We start from the raw sequence: 19,774 nt of genomic DNA, 5'->3' as shown, positions 1-19,774 counted from the left end.
CCACCCATTTATACTAATCCTACATTAATCCCATTACCCTCTCACATCCCCACCTTTCCTTAATTCCCCTCCAACCTACCTATACTAGGGGCAATTTATAATGGCCAATTAACCTATCAACCTGCAAGTCTTTGGCTGTGGGAGGAAACCGGAGCACCCGGCAAAAACCCACGCGGTCACAGGGAGAACTTGCAAACTCCACACAGGCAGTACCCAGAATCGAACCCGGGTCGCTGGAGCTGAGTCTGTGGTGCTAACCACTGTGCCGCCCTTTTTTTCCTTCAATGTGGATAATCTTCAAGTAATAGGGCTGTAATAGTAAAATCCCATCAGAATAGTATGGCATTCTGGTTTTTGAATTTTTGGCAAAGTTTACTAACAAATCAGCCGATTGTAATTTTCTAAACAGAGTTTCTAATTGTTCCAAATGGTCCTTCTCAGTGTCTCTGTATACCAGCAAATCGTCAAGGTAAAACATACAATTAAGAACACTGGCTGCAACTTGGTTCATTGGTCTCTGAAAAGTGGCTGGGGCATTTTTTAGCCCAAATGGCATCACTTGGCATGGGAATAGACCGTCTAGTGTGACAAAGGCCTGTATTTCTTTAGCTCGGAGTGTTAAAGAAACCTGCCAGTATCCCTTTTACAAATCTATTTTTGCAAGAAACGTGGCACTGCCCACTCTGTCAATACGGTCTTCCAAACAAGGAACTGGGTCGGAGCCTGCCTTTGTTACTGCATCAACATTTCTGTAGTCTATGCAGAATCTAGTTGAACCGTTGGGTTTAGGCACTTACACCACGTGGGAACTCCAGCAGCTTCGACTGGATTCAATTAGGCGGTTTTCCAACATGTATTGAATTTCTACTTTCACCTGGGACTGTTTCCCTGGACTTAAGCAATAAGGATGCTGCTTTAGAGGAAAGGATTCCCCTACATCTACATCATGTGTGGCTAAGGTTGTACATCCTGGCTTGTCCCTACAGACTTCTTTAAATGCTGTGAGTAGCCTCGTTAGGTCTTCTCATTGTTCTGCATCTAAATATGAAAGCATAGTGTCCAATCTCCCGAAAAATTCAGTATTAGCTAAACGGATAGTAGGAGGTTCAATTTGAAAATGATCTAGGCCTCCTTCTGTCTCATCTTCACTATCCCTATTACCTGACATATCTATTCTTGCTCATCCTCCTCCCGGCGATGATATTGTTTCAACATATTGCTATGACACAGCTGATTCTTTTTCCGGCAATCTGGAGCGTCCATCAAATAACTTACTTTACCCATTCTTTCGACCACTTTATATGGACCACGGAACTGTGCTTTCAGCAGTTTACCATGTAAAGGAAGTAATATGAACACCTCATCCTTTGGTTGAAATGTTCGTGTCTTGACATGCTTGTCTGCCCATTTCTTCAAGGTTGTTTGGGAAGCTTTCAGGTGCTCCCGAGTAACCTCGCAGGCTCTCATGAGCTGCTCCCGAAACACAGATACATAATCTAACACAGAAGATTTGTCCCTCTGTTATAAAAGCTTGACCTTAATTAGTTTTAGAGAACCTCTTATCTCATGTCCATAAACTAATTCAAAAGAACTGAAACTGGTAGACTCAGTAGGGAAATCCCTAGTGGCAAACAAAAGAAATTCTAGTCGTTTATCCCAATCATGGTGATATTCATGACAGTATGCCCTGGTCATCGTTTCGAGAGTCTGATGGTACCGTTCTAAAGCTCCTTGTGTCTGTGGGTGGTAGGCTGAAGACTTCAACTGTATTATACCCAAATTATACATAACCTCCTGGAAAATTATGGACATAAAATTGGAACCTTGATCCAACTGAATCTCAATCGGTAATCCATATTGAGTGAAGAACTGGGTTAACTTCTCTACTGCTACCTCAGCAGAAATTGTTCTCCAGGGAATGGCCTCTGGGAACCAAGTAGCCCTATCCATGATAGTGAGTATATAACGGTGTTCTGCTTTTGTTTTCAGTAAAGTCCTACACAGTCTACCCTACTAAATGGTTCACCAAAAAATGGTATGGGAATTAACGATGCTGGTTTTATGGCAGGTTGCGGTTTTCCCACAATCTGGCACATATGGCACATTTTACAAAACAGCACCACGTCCTATATGTGGACCTATAAGTGATTGGATCTTCCGGATCCCTACATGTCCTGCTATAGGAATTTTATGGGCTATCCTTAATATTTTCCGGCGATACTTGAGAGGTACTGCTATCTGATGAACAACCATCCATTCTTCGTCCACAGGTCTGTGAGGAGGTCTCCACTTCCTCATCAGAATCCCATTTTTAATACAGTAGCATTCCGGAATTCCCTTTTCTTCAGCAACAGCCAATTGTGCCACTTAATTTAACTCTGGATCGGCTTGCTGAGCTTTGATCAAGACACTGAACATTTCCTTGGGATTATCCAAATCCCCAAAGAAGGTTTCAGACATTCGACTATCTGACTGTGGTTCCAATTTGACCTCCAACAATGGAACTTGTTTAGCCATTGCTTGGGTCACTACATACATCAAGGAAAAATTCCTGGAACTTTTTCCTGCATCTGCTCTGTCTCTTGAACTTCACTTGGTTTTTCCGTGACTGCTAGAGAAACTACTACCTTTGCTCCGGCCAAATCATTCCCCAGGAGTAGGTCAACTCATTCTACAGGCAAACTATGAACAACTCCTACAAACATTAGGTTACACTCCAGGAGTACCCGAAACAAAGGTACGGGCATATACTCCCTACCAATACCATTCAGTAAAACCTTGGCATTCAATGCACACTCCGGTGGAAAAGTTATACCTTTCCCCAGGAAAAGAGTTTAGGAAGCTCCTGTATCCCTATGTATATAGGTTTACCTACCTCACTTGAGGGATAAGGAGTTATTTTTCCTTTTGACAAGAATTCCTATAACTCTCAGGTATCTTGTTCACATCTTCGCACTCACAGCGGTTTTTGTACTTGGCCTTACAGCTGCAGTCAGAGCTACAGTCTGATCTGTCGTAACCCCAGTCAGGACCCCTTTCTCTGCATTAGCCTTGTGCACCCCAATAAGTCCCATGGGTTTACCCTGTAATTTCCAACATTCTGCATGAACATGTCCCACCTTTTGGCAATGGCAACATTTTAATTTTTTTAAAATTCAGCAACCAACTTTCTTTAACAAACAACATAATTATCTGCTTATTATATAACAAGACTTAACCAGTAACGAAGCAAGCATTAACACACCGATTAAAATATGAAAGTTCCCTTTTTAAAAATTCTCCAACTATACACACACACACACACAAAAATATACTGAAATTCACTCTGCAGAGGTCTGTTACAAAAAAAGAAAAAAAACTACTTTGGCAAATACTTGCTAATTCTTGACAAAAAAAGATGATATGGAAGGAAGTTAGTTGTCCCTTTTTGGTCAGGCATCCGAGTATACGGAGACGGGTCACTGGGTTTGTTTAAGTAGCAGTCCATTCTGGAGATGTCGAGAATTATTCTAGCAGGCTTTCTAGGAGAAACGTGGCATCAAGCTTTTCGCCAGCACACACTTTTTTTTCCCCATCTCCTCAAGAGCTATACGGCACCAGGGATTTTTCTCCCACACTGAATCTTGGCAGGATTTCTTCAAAAAGGTAGAGAAGGTGGTGAGCTGGGTGATTTCTTTTTCCTTGGCAGGAAAGCACCAACTGTCTCCAAACGGTTCACACCACAACAAAACTGAAGACAATGCTCAAACCCCAAACAGTGAGTCAACCTCCTGACCTCCATAAACCTTGACATGTGGCTTCTCTGTTACCATTTTTTTTCAGGTCACCAAGGGTTCTGCTATTTTCTGAGCCCAAATCACAGGTGGCCTCCAGCACAGGTGGATTTCAAACAACATCTTATCCTGTCGGTGAACTTGGTAAAAAAAAAAATCCATAGAATTTTTTCAGCTTTGCCACAAGTCCTCATAAAGTAAAAATATTAAAAATAATAGAAGCACTTTCAAAACACTGTGTACTGGTCAAGAAGGACGTGGAGGGCTAGTTTACCTTTGACCGTCACATAGGATGTCATTTTTAACTTTGAGAAGCGCCGTTTTGGTACTGTAGCAGGGGTGGAAACCTGTTTGGAGGGATTCAAACATGGGGTTCTGGGAAAACTGGGCACAGATTTGGGAGATGGCAACACGTTCAAGGACTTTGGAGAAGAAAGGAAGATGGGGAGGAGTTTGCAGGAACGGTGGGGTCAGAAGTTGTTTTTGAGAGACGAGGGGTGATGACAGCAGATTTGAAGGATAGGGGGAATAGTATCTGCGGGGGAAAATCGTTAGGAATATCTGCTGACCTGGGAGCCAGGAAGGAAAGTTGGGTGGTCAACAGTTTAGTGGGAATACAGTTGAGGGAACAGAAGGTGGGTTTCATGATCAAGATGATTTCAGAGGGCATGACAGGAGATAGGAGAGAAACTAGAGAAAGATGCAAGCTCAAGGGTAGAGTAGGGGAGACACTTAGAGGATGTTTGGCCTGGACGGCTAGGAGAAGGGAGGGTAGAAACTGAGGCAGACAGTCTCAACCTTAGTATCAAAGAAATCCATGCGCTCCTTGCACTTGGTATTGGTGAGGGTGGAGGAGACAGGGAAGAGGGGTTTAAGAAGATGGTTTGCAGTGGAGATAACAAGCCAGAGTTATCTTTGTATTCCTAGAATAGTGAGCAGTTCTGGCAGCGTAGAGTAGGAGCTGACAGTGTTTTGTTAAATCTTGCCAAACAATGGCGGTGGATGGTTAAACCAATTGTCTGCCATATCTGTTCAAATCTATGTCCCTTAGACTTGAGAGTGGAGGTGAGGGCTGTATCGGGGGAATGACCAGGGTGAGAGAGACTAAGTGTTTTAATAAGGACTAGGACATCAAAGGTGTAGGTGAGGGCGTGTTGAACCGATCAGTAGCTGCAGGATTATCGTGGTGAATGGAGGGTCAAAGGCTAGACAGATAATTGTCAAAATTAGTAGAATCAGATGACTATGTAAATTTATTCTGCTGTACAGTGCTTGTTGATAATGTCAGAACCAGTGGGCTGAATTTTACCAGCCCCTCAATGCTGCAGGTCGCGACTGAGGGGGCCAGTAAAATTCGAGAACGGCCCGCTGCATGTTACTGGCAGCGGGGGGACCTTGGTGCGGCCCCCAGCTGCCTGGTGGTGGGCCCTTCATCAGCATATTAAAATGAATCTAAATGATATGCAAATAAACTTACCTACAGGCGGCAGCTGTCCCACGCCGATTTTACGGCCATCCATCCGGAGTTCCGAGGCAAGAACACGGTGGGGAGGGGGGGAGGAATAAAATTTTCAGGGCGGGAGGGGTGGGGGAGCGGGGAAAACACTGTTTATTGGTTGTGGGGATGTTGGGAAGGGGTTGAAGGGCAAATGATAGAAGGTTGTGGGGGAAAGTTCAGGTAGGGAATAAAGTGAGTTTTGTCAACGAGGGCCAATTAAATGACCATTGGGGGGTTGGGGAAGGGTTTCCATATCAATTTTTTTTTAACAAAATCGGCACTACACTAACTTTATAAATCAAAATCTGTGTTAAGGACTTAAGGCCCTTTAAAAATGGCACCTGTGCAGTGGCTCCACACGCCATTGTCGGGGACAGGGCGGCCACCCCCTCTACGTCATCGGGGGGCAGCCGCTTCACTCCCTCTATTTAAATTAGCCCCCACCTGTAATATTGCAGGGGCTGTGTGGTGGCCCTTCCACGTCAGAAGGCTGCTGAGTTCAAAGCGTGCCGCCGCAGAGCCCGCACTTTGAACTCGGCAGCCTTCTGACAAGGAAGGGCCATCGCACAGCCCCCGCAATATTACAGGCGGGGGCTAATTTAAATAGAATAAAATCTAGCCCATTATGTCTGTGACCAACCAAAATACTCATGTTTACAAAATCCGTCCCTAAAGACAGGGCCAACCTGCAGAAGGGCATTAAAAACGCTGACACACAAAATGGCAACACCATCCCAACCCCAGATAGCCGGAAAGTAGCTAAGTGACAGAAGCTAGTAAAACAAGAATAACGCATGGAGATGAACTCCCATCTACAGAGAAAGGCATATCTCATCTAGAAAGATGAATCAAAGATGATTAAGCAGTGATCTAAAAGTAATCACCCAGAAGCAGAATTCCAGGTGAGAGTACAACTCTTTCAAGAACTTCTGAAAATTCCTGTCTCTGCTGAATGAAGATTTCCAATTGTACATCAGTCTGTTCAAATTCTCATGTTCATTTTTGATGACTGGTTCACCATTTGTACTGTGAAAACATCCCATCAGATACTATGAAAACCATTTTAAGCTCCCCTTTAACAACCATTAGTTTACTACTTAGCTCTGAACAGCCACACTAAATATTGAAAAACTGAGGCAAGCTGTGACTTTTCTATAACCACTGGCCTGTTCCCAATTCCATAAGCGAAGTAGAGCATGCTGCTCCCTTCCTGTGCCTCTTACTATATTACCATCTGTGAACCACCTGAGGACATTTACTTATGTTAAAACAGTTATACAAGTGCAAGTAGTTGTTAAGGAGAGAAATATCAGTCAAGATTTTCAAACAATTTTTAAAAAATGATCATTCTCAGGATGTGGCTATTCCTGGCCATTGGTTGTCCAAATTTTGATATGATTGGCTTGCTCAGTCATGTCAGAGGGCAGTTAAGAATCAACCATGCTAGTGTTGAATCAGAGTCAAATATAGGCCAAGCCAGGTAAGGATGACAGGTTTCTTTCCCTAAAAATCAGCAGGTTTTTAAGACTTCAGCTTCATGGCTGCTTTTACCAATACCAGCTTTTAATTTCCACGTTCCCTGCAATATTAGTCTAAGCCTGTGAATTATTAGTTCAATTTGATAAGACAGTTCACTGCCACAATATCAAGGACAACTAGGGGTGGGCAATAAATGCTGGCTTTGCCAGTGATACACAAATCCAAAGAATGAATTTAAAAATTCATAACTAATATGCTACCATACCCATTACTTGTAACTCCTGCTAAAGAGTGGATCAGGTGGACTGTGGTGCCTTCCCTATTCTCACGGTCTAAGAATTACATGTTTATAAAAAGAGCATTTGGGTGAGGTATCAAGGGATTTGCAATAACCATGGAACCTTACCCAAATAGGAACAAACATCATCACAAGATCGTGGAAAAAATGAGAGAAAAATGACAAAACAAAAAAAGGGATGTTTCAGATGATCAACAATACTGTGTCAATACATTGGCTGGATTATTTCCGCTAGTGACAGCAATGATTGACACTGGGTTATTTAAAAAGCACTTGATAAAGCAACAGGCTAAATGATAGCAAAAACAGTTAGTACCAAATGGATCATCTTCCCTGCAAAGGTTTATCTTGCTGTTTATAGGCCCTTTTTATAACATTGCAACTTTAGGACAATAGTTTAGATGCACTTTACATAAATAAAGTCAGGCATTCTCTATCATTTTGGATAAGTTAGTTAGCTCAAGACTAAAATGGCAAGCAATAAATAACTAAATTATTTAGCAATGCCAATGATAAAAGTTTCACTGGTTGGAAGTAATTCATTAGTAATTAGAACATAAGAAACAAGAAATAGGTGCAGGAGTGGGCCATTCAGCCCCTCAAGCCTGCTCTGCCATTTAATAAGGTCATGGCTTATCTGATTGTGGCTTTAACTCCACTTTAGTGCCTGTTCCCTATAACCCTCAACTCCCTTGTAGATCAAAATCTGTCAAACTCAGCCCTGAATATATTCAATGACCCAGCCTCGACGGCTCTCTGGTGATTAATGACCCACATATTCTACATCTCTCCTGCTTTAATACATAGCAAAGTATCATATTCAATCTGTACTGAAAGCCTTTAAAGGTATTTGGCCTCAAATTAAAATAAACTCAAATTACAGGCCATATACAAATAAAAACAAATTGAAGGGGAAAATGTTTAGAATATTGCTATTTATATTGCATAATATGTTCAGCACATGAAGGAATTTTAGTGTTAAGCCAAGTACTTAAACTCAGATTAGTCATTTAACATTGTGCATGTCATGCGCTATATAAAAGTATACTTTTTTACAGACTTAAAGATTAACTCCAGAAATAGCACTTGTCCTACCAGTTGCTTGGTGTATGAAGGATCATTATAATCCACCATTTCCTCTCCTGGATTGATATTCAATTTATCTCGTAAAGGAGTCCTTCCTGGAGTCACTGCAACGCCAGGTTTAGGTGTCATTCCACTACGTGGAGTCAAACCGTCGCTACCATGTGTTGGAGTCCTAAACATTTTAAAAATAAAATAATTTTCTCTTATTAAATGTCATTCACTCTGCAAAGACTTCTCTCTTCCAAACAGTCATATAAATACTGAAAAGATGATGGATGAAATGCAGATGCTACTTAAAAGCTTCAAGTGGAATCATTCCCCTTCAGCTTTTAATTTGAAATGCTGATTTTTGCTTTCACTATGTGTTTCTCTGCCCCCTTGACCCTGGCAAGGAGGAGTTAAAGGATACATTTGTCTCATTTTCCTTGACTGGAAACAATGTCTCCCAGACCTACACCTGCTTCTTACGATCTGGCTTATCCTCTGCGCTCAGTTTTCAAGACCTCAACATAAATAATGTGGTAAGAGGATGGACTATATTTTCTCTCCAAATGTCAACTCAGGATGCTCTACAGTCTAGGTTACACATAATCTAGAAAATAATGTCACTATGCAATATGAAAATAAAAAAACAAGTTTTAAAAAAAAAAGAAATATTACACAAGTTTAAGCAAATAAATCAGATGTCAATCATTTCAAACAAAAAGTTCTACTTTTTAAACCAAAATGGTTGAAAAAATATTAAATTGCTGCATTAAGAAAATACATATAAATGTTTACCTGAAAGGTGTAGCAAGCACAGTGTTTGGTGTTTGAACCACCTGTCGCTGTGGAGTTACTCCAGAGAAATCACTTTCATGGAGAGGGGTGTTCAGCCCACCTTTTAAAGGTGTATCAACATTTGTCAGTGCCATCAAGTTTTGAGCTTCCTACACAATGAAGAACAAAATAGAAAAAGCCATTTCAACAGGACTCTGTTTTATCTGTTTACTCTCCCCATCCTTTCTCCCGAGGTCACTCATCACCTATGACTAAAGAGCCCATTTCTGGCACTCCATCAATCCGCCTCTAAACCAGAGCAGATCCCTGCTGAATCCCCTCAAATTCATACTGTTGAAACTGGCTGGTACCTTCCTACAATGGTTCAATAGACGACAAGAGCCAGGCAGAGACCTAATCTGTGTTTTGCTACCTTATAATGCTTCAAGAGGCCACACTAAACTACAGTCAAAATGCATAATTATACAATATTTTTTAATTTGCCTCATTGAGCTTAGAGAGCAGTTGATCAAAAATACCAGCACAAACTCAGGTTTGATTCCTGAGATGAGCTGATTTAGCTCATTTCAACCATCACAGCATTAGCGATGGTACCACTGACCTCACTGCTGCTGGGTTAAAGAAAGTAAATGTAAGCTATTACCAGTCCTGCTCTGTCCAATGAATCCTGCTGGAAGTGCTCATATGTGAACATCAGATGAAGATAAGATCTGACTCAACTGTGATGTTGTGTAGTTCAATAGCCTACGGTCAAGGCTCACACGAATAATGGGAATTTAAGCAAGATACCAAGGGCGCTAGTGCCTGTGGGACAGCTGAGCAATACATCAACAGCTGAAGGAGACGGAATTAAATATGGCAGAAAAAAAATCTTAAATTCAATAGAAGGTTTCCCAGTCGCCAGAACTAAACAATTTAAAAGGGCCAGTACTACACTTCTACAATTACTTGCTAGTATTTTAAAACATAAATTATCCGAACTTTAGACTGTTAACAGTCTAACTTCGGGTTAGAAAACATAATATGACATTCACAAGACTGCCAAATTATAATGGTTCAGTTGAGGCAATGAAAGAACTCCACACATTACCCAAGACAAGGATCTTGCCCAAAAAGAACAGAAAAATTTACAGATAACATTTTTCCATCTATAAGAATTCATGAGTAGTATAGTGATCATTGTAGTGGCAGAAATATTTGCAAGACAACTCTATAATAATGGCAATGTACCATGAGTTTGGATACAAAATCTGCACCAGTTCAGCTTAATATGGTTTGGTTACCTGGAGAATACGATCCTGGGCTGCAGGAGTGCGTGCAGTTCGCAAACTCAAACCAGTGTTGGCAATGCTATATTCAGAAATGAGAGCATTGGAGGCAGAGTTTGGCATTCCAGATTCTTCGACTGTCTGACAGGCCATCTCACTAGCCTGACCAATTTTGACTACTTCTTCCAGTTCAGCATCAGAGATCTTTTAAAAAGAAACACAAATAATTCTTTATTGGCTTGCAAAGCTTCAATTCCTTTAGTATTATGAGATAGAGTCATTTACGGCACAGGAGGCGGCCATTCGGCCCATTGAGTCCATGCTGGCTCTCCATAGAACTATGCAGTCAGTCCCACACCCTGGCTCAATTCCCATAGCCCTGCAAATCTATTTCTCTCCTCTTAAAGTCATTGATCGTCTCCACTTCCACCACCCTTGTGGGCAGTGAGTTCCAGGTCATTACCATCCGCTGTATAAAAAAGTGCTTCCGCATATTTCTCCTGCACCTTTTGCCCAAAACTGTCAATGTATCCCCTAGTCTTTGTACCGTTTGCTAATGGGAACAGTTTTCCTTGTCCAACTTATCCAAACCTGTCATAATCTTGTACACTTCTAATAAATCTCACCTCAATCGCTTTTGTTCGAAAGAGAACAAACCCAGCTTTTCCAACCTAACCTTGTAACTAAAATCCCCCAACCCTGGAACCATTCTGGTAAATCTCCTCTGCATCCTCTCAAGGACCCTCACATCCTTCCTGAAGCATGGTGACTGGAACTGGATGCAATACTCTAATTGGGCCTAACCGGAGCTTTATAAAGGTTCAGCATAACTTCCCTGCTTTTGTATTCTATGCCTCTATTTATGAAGCCCAAGATTCCACATGTTTTGCTAACCACTCTCTTAGTACGTCCTGCCACTTTCAAATTCAATGCACATGCACTTGCAGGTCCCTCAGTTCCTGCACATTCTTTAGAACTGTGCCACTAAGTCTATATTGCCTCTCCCTATTCCTTCTGCCAAGATGCATCACCTCACAATTGTCAGTTTTAAATTCTATCTACCACTTTTCTGCCAGCCTATCTATGTCCTGTTGCAGGCGGTTCATAACATCCTCCCTGTTTGTCACACCTACAAGTTTGGTGTCGTCAGCAAATTTTGAGATTCTCCTCTTTATTCCAAGATCCAAGTTATTTATATATAGCAAAAAAGCAGTGGTCCCAGCACTGACCCTTGGGGAACAGCACTGTCTACCATCCTCCAGTCTGAAAAGCAATTGTTTACTATGACTCGCTGTTTTCTGTCCTTAAGCTAATTTTTTATTCAATTGGACACTGACCCTCCTATTCCTTGAGCCTCAATTTTGTTAACCAGCCTTTTATGTAGTACCTTATCAAATGCGTTCTTGAAGTCCCATATGAGCAATATCCACCGCATTCCCTTCATCAACCTTTTCTGTTACAAAATTGAGTGTTTTAATTTGCCAAACCAATCTGAGATTACAGGGTCTACTATATGTATCTATCTACCAGGGTGGACTCTAAGGAATAGTGCAACTGTAGCTTTCCTCTATTCACGTATCTGGAAGGCTGCAGTGTGAAGTAGATGACAACAGAGAAAACACAACTATTATCTTTGCAGTGTTTAGAATATGCACTACTTACCTGTGGTGCGGGGAGAACTAGTTTACTTCTTTTTTTGGTAAACTCAGAGACACCACTGATCTGTAATATGGCAGAAGGCAAATCAGATTCCTTCTTCTTTTTCAGACGCTGCTTATCTTTCTTCTGTTCAGATTCTTCTTTTTCACTGAATAAAAAGTTGATATTATAATCCATATATTAAATAAGCATTCAATGGTTGCAGAAAGCCAAGTGCGGGGTCTAACAGCTCCTTAAGTTTGTGAAATGGCTATAGCATGTTTTTATTCTAAACCACTACAAAACATTTGAAAAACACAGTAATTTGAAAAAGCTAAGAAACTGAAAACTTACATAATTGAGCTCAAAAGTACTTACTAAAGCCTGTTCTCATTCAACAGTTGACACACTTGTAAACTTTAAAGCTAAGCAGCAGGAATAAATTTGGGCAGTCAGACCTACTTTGAATTCCAAGTTGTTTCTGCTGTTATGGATTATATTGATTCAACCAACCTGTGAATTTAATTTTTTTTTTAATTAATGGGATCCCTAATTGCCTTGAACTGAGTGGCATGCAAGGGCATTTAAGAGGCAACCACATTGCTGTGGGTCTGAAGTCACATGTAGACCTGGAGTCACATGTAGGTCAGACCAGGTAAGGACGGCAGATTTCCTTCCCTAAAGGACATTAATGAACCAGATGGATTTTTACAAGACTAGCTTTTAATTTTAATTCCAGATTTATTAATTGAATTCAAACTTCACCATCTGCCATGGTGGGATTCAAACCCATGTCCCCAGAGCCTGAGCCTCTGGATTACTAGTCCAGTGACATTACCACTACGCCACCACCTCCCCTCTATGCTACCAATTATATATTCACAAACATTTAGTGCTAATTTTAAAAGGGAAATTGCGATCAATAGCTCCCCCGTCTCATTGCAAGCTTGAATGCCCACATCCCATTCCATTAATCTTCTTGAAGCAAAGAGTCAGACAAACATTAGGAGTTGGGAATAATTTCAGGGTTGAGAGCTTGCACAGATGCACATTACAACTTGGTTCCCACTGTTCTTTTAAGTGCACTGTAACAAAATAGAGTAATAATAAAGATACTTATGAATTTAGGCAGAAAGATTTAAAAGTTGCCTTCATTGAGCTGTATGTCTAGGCAAATCCCATTTGTGCGGTTCAATGGTAACCAATAACTGGCTGCATTATCAGACAACAGTATTGGAAGAAGTCTATCCTGAATGGATTTTTTTTGTTTATTTAACTCAGCAATTAATAGTTTTTCTCACTGTCTATTCAGCCCATCGCACCTACACAGTTCTTTGAAATATCTATCCAATTAGTCGCATGCCCCTGCTCTTTCCTCATAGCCCTGCAACTGCTTTCTTTTCAAGTATTTATCCAATTGCCTTTTGAAAGTTACCATTGAACCTGCTTGCACCACCCTTTCAGGTAGTGCATTCCATATCACAACAACTCTGCATAAAATTCCTTCTCCTCATGTTGCCTGTGGTTCTTTCGCGTATGATCTTAAATCTGTGTCCTCATTACTGAGCATCCTGCCAGTTTCTCCTTATTTACTCTTTCAAAACCCTTCATGATTTTGAAACTCTCTACCATATCTCCTTTTAATCTTCTGTATTCTAAGGAGAGCAACCCTTGCTTCTCCAATCTCCACACGTAACTAAAGTTTCCTCATCCCTGGTACCATTCTAGTAAATCTCTTCTGCATCCTCTCCAAGGTCTTGGCATCTTTCGTAAAGTGTGGTGCCCAGAATTGGCCACAGTATTCTAGCTGAGGCCCAATCACTATTTTATAAAGGCTTAATATAACTTGTTACACATTTTATTCCTCTATTAGTAAAGCCAAGAATCCCATAGGCTCTCTTAAAAACAGCCTTCTCAGCTTGTCCTGCCATCTTCAAAGATTTGTCTACATACACTCCAAGGTCTCTATGTTCTTGCAGCATCTTTGAAATTGTACCATTAAGTTTAGATTGCCTCTCCTCATTCTTCCTACCAAATTGCATCACTTCAAACTTCTGTGTTAAACTTCATCTACCATGTGTCTGTTTATTTCATTAGTCTATGTCTTCCTATCTTATTAGGATATTGTCATAGAGGAAGCGCAATGAAGGTTCACCAGACTTGTTCCTGGGATGGCTGGACTGTCCTATGAAGAGAGATTGCAGAAACTGGGCTTGTATTCTCTAGAGTTTTGAAGAATGAGAGGTGATCTCATTGAAACCCTTCCAAAATACTTAAAAGGGATGGACAGGATAGATGCAGCCAAGATGTTGCCTCTGCTTGGGGAGTCTACAACCAGGGGACACAATTTAAAAATAAGGGGGAAGCCACTTACGACAGGGAATGAGGAAAAATTTCTTTACTTAGAGGGTTGTGAATCTTTGGAATTCTCTACCCCAGAGGGCCGTGGAAGTTCAGTCATTGAGTATGTTTAAAGCAGAAATTGACAGATTTCTAAATACCAATGACAGAAGGGGATAGAAGGATAGTGGGGAAAAGGTATTGAAGTGGATGATCAGCCATGACCGCATTGAATGGCAATGCAGGCTCAATGGGCTGAATGGCCTACTCCTGCTCCTATGTTCCTATTACTATCCTTGTTGTTTACTCTATTTCCATGTGTCGTGTCATCTGACAACTTTGAAATTCTGCTCTGTATGCACAAATCCATGTCGTGTCCTAGGCCCAACCATCTTCAGCTGCTTCATCAATGACCTTCCTACAATCATAAGGTCAGAAGTGGGGATGTTCGCTGATGATTGCACAATGTTCAGCACCATTCGTGACTCCTCAGATACCGATGTAGTCCGTGTAGAAATGCAGCAAGACCTGGACAATATTCAGGCTTGGGCTGATAGGTGGCAAGTAACATTCGCGCCACACAAGTGCCAGGCAATGACCATCTCCAACAAGAGAGAATCTAGACATCTCCCCTTGACATTCAATGGCATTACCATCGCTGAATCCCCCACTATCAATATCCTAGGGGCTACCATTGACCAGAAACTGAACTGGAGTAGCCATATAAATACCGTGGCTACAAGAGCAGGTCAGAGGCTAGGAATCCTGCGGCGAGTAACGCACCTCCTGACTCCCCAAAGCCTGTCCACCATCTACAAGGCACAGGTCAGGAGTGTGATGGAATACTCTCTACTTGCCTGGATGGGTGCAGCTCCAACAACACTCAAGAAGCTCGACACCATCCAGGACAAAGCAGCCCGCTTGATTGGCACCCCATCTACAAGCATTCACTCCCTCCACCACCGATGCACAGTGGCAGCAGTGTGTACCATCTACAAGATGCACTGCAGCAATACACCAAGGCTCCTTAGACAGCACCTTCCAAACCCACGACCTCTACCAACTAGAAGGACAAGGGCAGCAAATGCATGGGAACACCATCACCTGCAAGTTCCCCTCCAAGTCACACACCATCCGGGCTTGGAATTATATCGCCGTTCCTTCACTGTTGCTGGGTCAAAATCCTGGAAGTCTCTTCCTAACAGCACTGTGGCTGTACCTCCCCCACATGCACTGCAGCGGTTCAAGAAGGCAGCCCACCACCACCTTCTCAAGGGCAATTAGGGGTGGGCAATAAATGCTGGCCTGGCCAGCAACGCCCACATCTCATGAATGAATAAAAAAAATATATCAAAAAGAGCAGTGGTCTTGATTCTGACCCTTGGGGAATATCACTGTACATTGCCCTCCAATCTGAAAAATAACCATTCACCACTACTCACAGCTTTCTATCTCTGGGTCAATTTCGAATCGATACTCCCATTGTCCCTTTAATCCCATGGGCTTTAATTGTAATAAGTCTATTATGTGGAACTTTGTCAAACGCCTTTTGGAAGTCCATATATCAACCCTCTCCATTACACCATCATGAAAATCAATCAAGTAGTCAAGCATGAATTTTACAAATCCATGCTGACTTCCATTTATTAGCCCAAAAATTTCCAAGTGCTAATCCATTTTTTCCAGGATTGTTCTCTCTAAAGTTTTTCCCACACCACCATTAGGCTGACTGATTTGTAATTGCTGGGTTTATCCAATCCTTATTTCAAACTTGTTTTTGACTAACTTCTGTGCCATTCTTATTGCCCAGTCATCCCCTGGAACTTGACAACACAAATTGACAGTGCATCCCTAAAGTCTTCATCTTCAATCAGTTTTCTCTATTATTTCATCTCCCTCCTCCTACCTATTCTTTTCCTTGCCTCAAAACCTTTCATGTTCACCTTCTGACCCTGGAAAAACTGCAGCCCCAACTCCTTCACTGGTGGAGTCATTTTCAAACATTCCATGATATGTGCCTGTTTGCCATGTTGTCATTGATATTGCTGTCAACTATGTGCAAAATTGTTTGGCTTCCTCCTCTCATATTTTTGTCGTCACTAAATTGTAGACAGACTCCCATTCCCAATATTCTTCTTGGTAAAACAGCCACAACCACTGCCAGAAATGGTCAAATGCACCTCAACTCACCTGCCTCTAGGCATACCTCAATTTTACCTAGGGACAGGGTACCTTGACTCATCTGCACTGCCAACCTGCTAGCTGCCATCTCATTCTGCAACACCTCCACTATGCAGCCATCAAATAGAGCTTTCTTTCCACCACAAACCTGCAGTGCCTCCACTTTTATTGTGCCAGTCACTTGTTTTGCCAGGCATTTTTATGTTATCCATACAGCCTATTCAAAGGCTGAAATTTACATTACAAATATTAGAAACCTCTTCAAAAATGACTGACATTTTAATCCTCAAAAATGCCCTTTTACCTTTAAGTGACCTCATCCCATTAAAATTACTCAATGCCCCTGCTACGAAGCCTTTTAAGAGCTGATATTATTTATCTCATGTACACTCTGTCCCATGACTAAGCTCGCAATGTTAGGGCAATGTGGCACGAAAGTTTAACCAAATTATGTAAACGAGACTGAGCTGGCAAAATGAGGAATAATGCGCTAATAATGCATCACCTAATTAACTCTAATCCTAAAATTACTTTTGGGTTCAAAATCAAGGCACAGCTATCAGTGGCTCTTGGCTGACTAGCCCTCAATCCCCCTCCTGTCCTCTTACCCAAAGGAGGCTTTCAACTCAAGTGTCTACTGATGCTTCCTAATCTCCTCAGCACACTCATTTTGTCCAAGAAGGCTTCATGCTGCTCCCTTGATCACCTCCACTCCCAAATTCTAGCCTCCCAATTTTACCTTTTCAAGCCCATGCTTGTTGACATCATTCCAATCATTCTATGTGGAAAAATGCACAAAAATAGGACTAGGGAAGACAAATACAGTGGGATGTAACAACTTGCATTTAAATAATGCATCTAACATAGTAAAATGTCCCAAGGTGCTTCACAGGAGTGATTAGATTAGATTAGATTAGAGATACAGCACTGAAACAGGCCCTTCGGCCCACCGAGTCTGTGCCGAACATCAACCACCCATTTATACTAATCCTAAACTAATCCCATATTCCTACCAAACATCCCCACCTGTCCCTATATTTCCCTACCGCCTACCTACACTAGGGGCAATTTACAACGGCCAAATTACCCATCACTTGCAAGTCTTTTGGATGTGGGAGGAAACCGGAGCACCCGGCGAAAACCCACGCAGACACAGGGAGAACTTGCAAACTCCGCACAGGCAGTACCCAGAATCGAACCCGGGTCCCTGGAGCTGTGAGGCTGCGGTGCTAACCACTGCGCCGCCCAAAGTGTTCGGAAACAAAATCTGATGCCAAACCACATAAGGAGATGTTAAGGTAAATGAAGTAGGTTTTAAGGAGTATCGTAAAATGAAGAAAGAGAGACAGAGAGGCTTAGGGAGGGAAGTCCAGAACTTAGGGCGTCAGTAGCTAAAGGGACAGCCGCCAATGGTGGAGCAATGAAAATTGGGGATGCGGTTGAGGCCAGAATTGGAGAAGCCCAAATATCTTGGAGGGTTGCAAGGCTAGAGCTAGAGGAGGTTACAGAGATGGGGGGGGGGGGGGGGTAAAGAGGCCATGGAGGGATCTGCAAACAAGCATGAGAATTTTAAAAGCAAGGCCTTATTTAACCAGGAGCTAATGTAGGTCACTGAGCACAGGAGTGATGGCTGAACGGAACTTGGTGCGAGTTAGGATATGAGCAACAGAGCTTACGTTTATAGCTATGTAGTAGATGTAGGTGACAGAACACAACACAGGAGACATCTTTGAGAAGTGGTCGATAGTTCACTGAAACCAACAGTGCAGTGAATAGCAACAGCAAGGAAAATCTCAATTTTGAAATGCACAGCCTGAAGGTTTAAACACAAATGTCAAGAGGTGATGGAATAGATTTTCAACTTGTTGCCCAAATATAGAGAGCCAATATGGACTCGATGGCCTCCTTCTGCGCCGTAATGACTCAATGTAAAACTAGCATTGCAGATCAGCCTCTCATATATACTGCCCAATTTTCATTTCCATTGTAAAAACAGGAATGAAAATTAGGCAGTTTCTAAAATGAGCTGCCGATCAGCACCGTTAGTTTTATATCTTGTCAGCAAGTTGAAAACGCTGTTAAAAACCCAGTTACACCTCGTTAACAATTCATAACTTTTTGGGGGCATTTATCAGCAATATCACAGCATAAAAGGGGAAGTTCTCATCAGTTTAGTGATTTCTAATTGACTTCCACAGCGCACATTATGGAAATGTAGAATCAGGTAACAGCAACTTTGAGATTTCCACATTTAACTGCACATGCAAAAATTGCTATCAACTTCAGGGGATTAACAAAGGCACAGCACCGACAGTTTCTCTGTCTTTACTACTACAAAATCCAGGCGATTATGTTTGAGATTGCCACAACCTTCAGAACCAAGAAACAAGGCTCAAGCAAAGAAGAGGAAAGGTCCGAGTTTGGATGAAACGGATTTACACGGGGATAATGAACATCTCAGGGCCTGAACTATTCACCACATTTATTAATGACTTAGATGATAGGATAGAGAGCCACATATTCAAGTTTGACAATGACACAAAGCTTGTAAACATTGTAGGTTGAAGTAAAAAATTACCAATATATATTAACAGATTAAGTGAATGGGTAAAACTCTGGCAAATGGATTTCAATGTAGGCAAATGTGAGGTCATCCACTTTGAACCTAAAAAGGATAGACTGGAGTCCTCTCTAAATGATGAAAAGCTAGAAACAGTGGAGGTCCAAAGAGACTTAGGGGTCCATGTGCTGAGATCATTAAAATGTCAGACAGGTACAGAAAATAATCAAAAAGGCGAATGCAATGTTGATTTTTATATCTAGAGGACTAGAATAAAAGGGGGTAGAAGTTATGCTACATATATACAAAGCTCTAATTAGATCACACCTAGAATACTGTGAGCAGCTCTGGGTACCACACCTTAGGAATGATACTGGCATTGGAGGGAGTGCAGCATTGATGAACAAAATAATGCCTGGATTCCAAAGCTTAAATTACAAGGAGAGATCACACTAACTAGGGTTGTATTCCCTGGAACCTAGAAGGTTAAGGAGTCAAAGTTTTCAAGATGTTATGGGGAACTGACAGTTTATCTACACTATTTCTGCTGGTTTGGGAGTCCAGAACTAGGACACATAACCTAAAAATTAGAGCCAGGCCTTTCAGGAGTAAAGTTAGGAAACACTTTTAAATCCAAAGATGGCAAAAGTTTGTAACTCTTCTGCCAACAGTAGTTGCTGCTCGGTTAATTGTTAATTTTAAATCTGAGATTGATAGATTTTTGTTAACAAAGATATTAAGTGATTCGGGGCAATGGTAATTCGATCACAGATCAACCATTAAATCATTAAATGATGGAGCAGGCTTGAGGAACTAAATGGCCTGTCTCTAACAAAGGTTCTGTTGCTCATCAATATGTGCAATATGTTCTGA

At 41.6% G+C, this 19,774-nt stretch overlaps 1 protein-coding gene across 1 annotated transcript in view; it reads right to left on the bottom strand.

The window, feature by feature from the left end:
• The window catches only part of cdc5l (CDC5 cell division cycle 5-like (S. pombe)), a 78,394-nt gene that overhangs the window by 37,534 nt on the left and 21,086 nt on the right, over window positions 1–19,774 (bottom strand). The window contains exons 7-10 of the mRNA XM_068024406.1: window positions 11,845–11,989; window positions 10,198–10,386; window positions 8,915–9,063; window positions 8,144–8,306 (exon numbers count right to left, since the gene is read on the bottom strand). Coding sequence (XP_067880507.1) covers window positions 8,144–8,306; window positions 8,915–9,063; window positions 10,198–10,386; window positions 11,845–11,989 — 646 coding nt within the window. The remainder of the gene's footprint in view (window positions 1–8,143; window positions 8,307–8,914; window positions 9,064–10,197; window positions 10,387–11,844; window positions 11,990–19,774) is intronic.

The sequence above is a fragment of the Heterodontus francisci genome, chromosome 3, assembly GCF_036365525.1.
Source record: "Heterodontus francisci isolate sHetFra1 chromosome 3, sHetFra1.hap1, whole genome shotgun sequence".
Taxonomy (NCBI): Eukaryota; Metazoa; Chordata; class Chondrichthyes; order Heterodontiformes; family Heterodontidae; genus Heterodontus; species Heterodontus francisci.
This window is presented reverse-complemented; position numbering and strand designations above follow the sequence as displayed.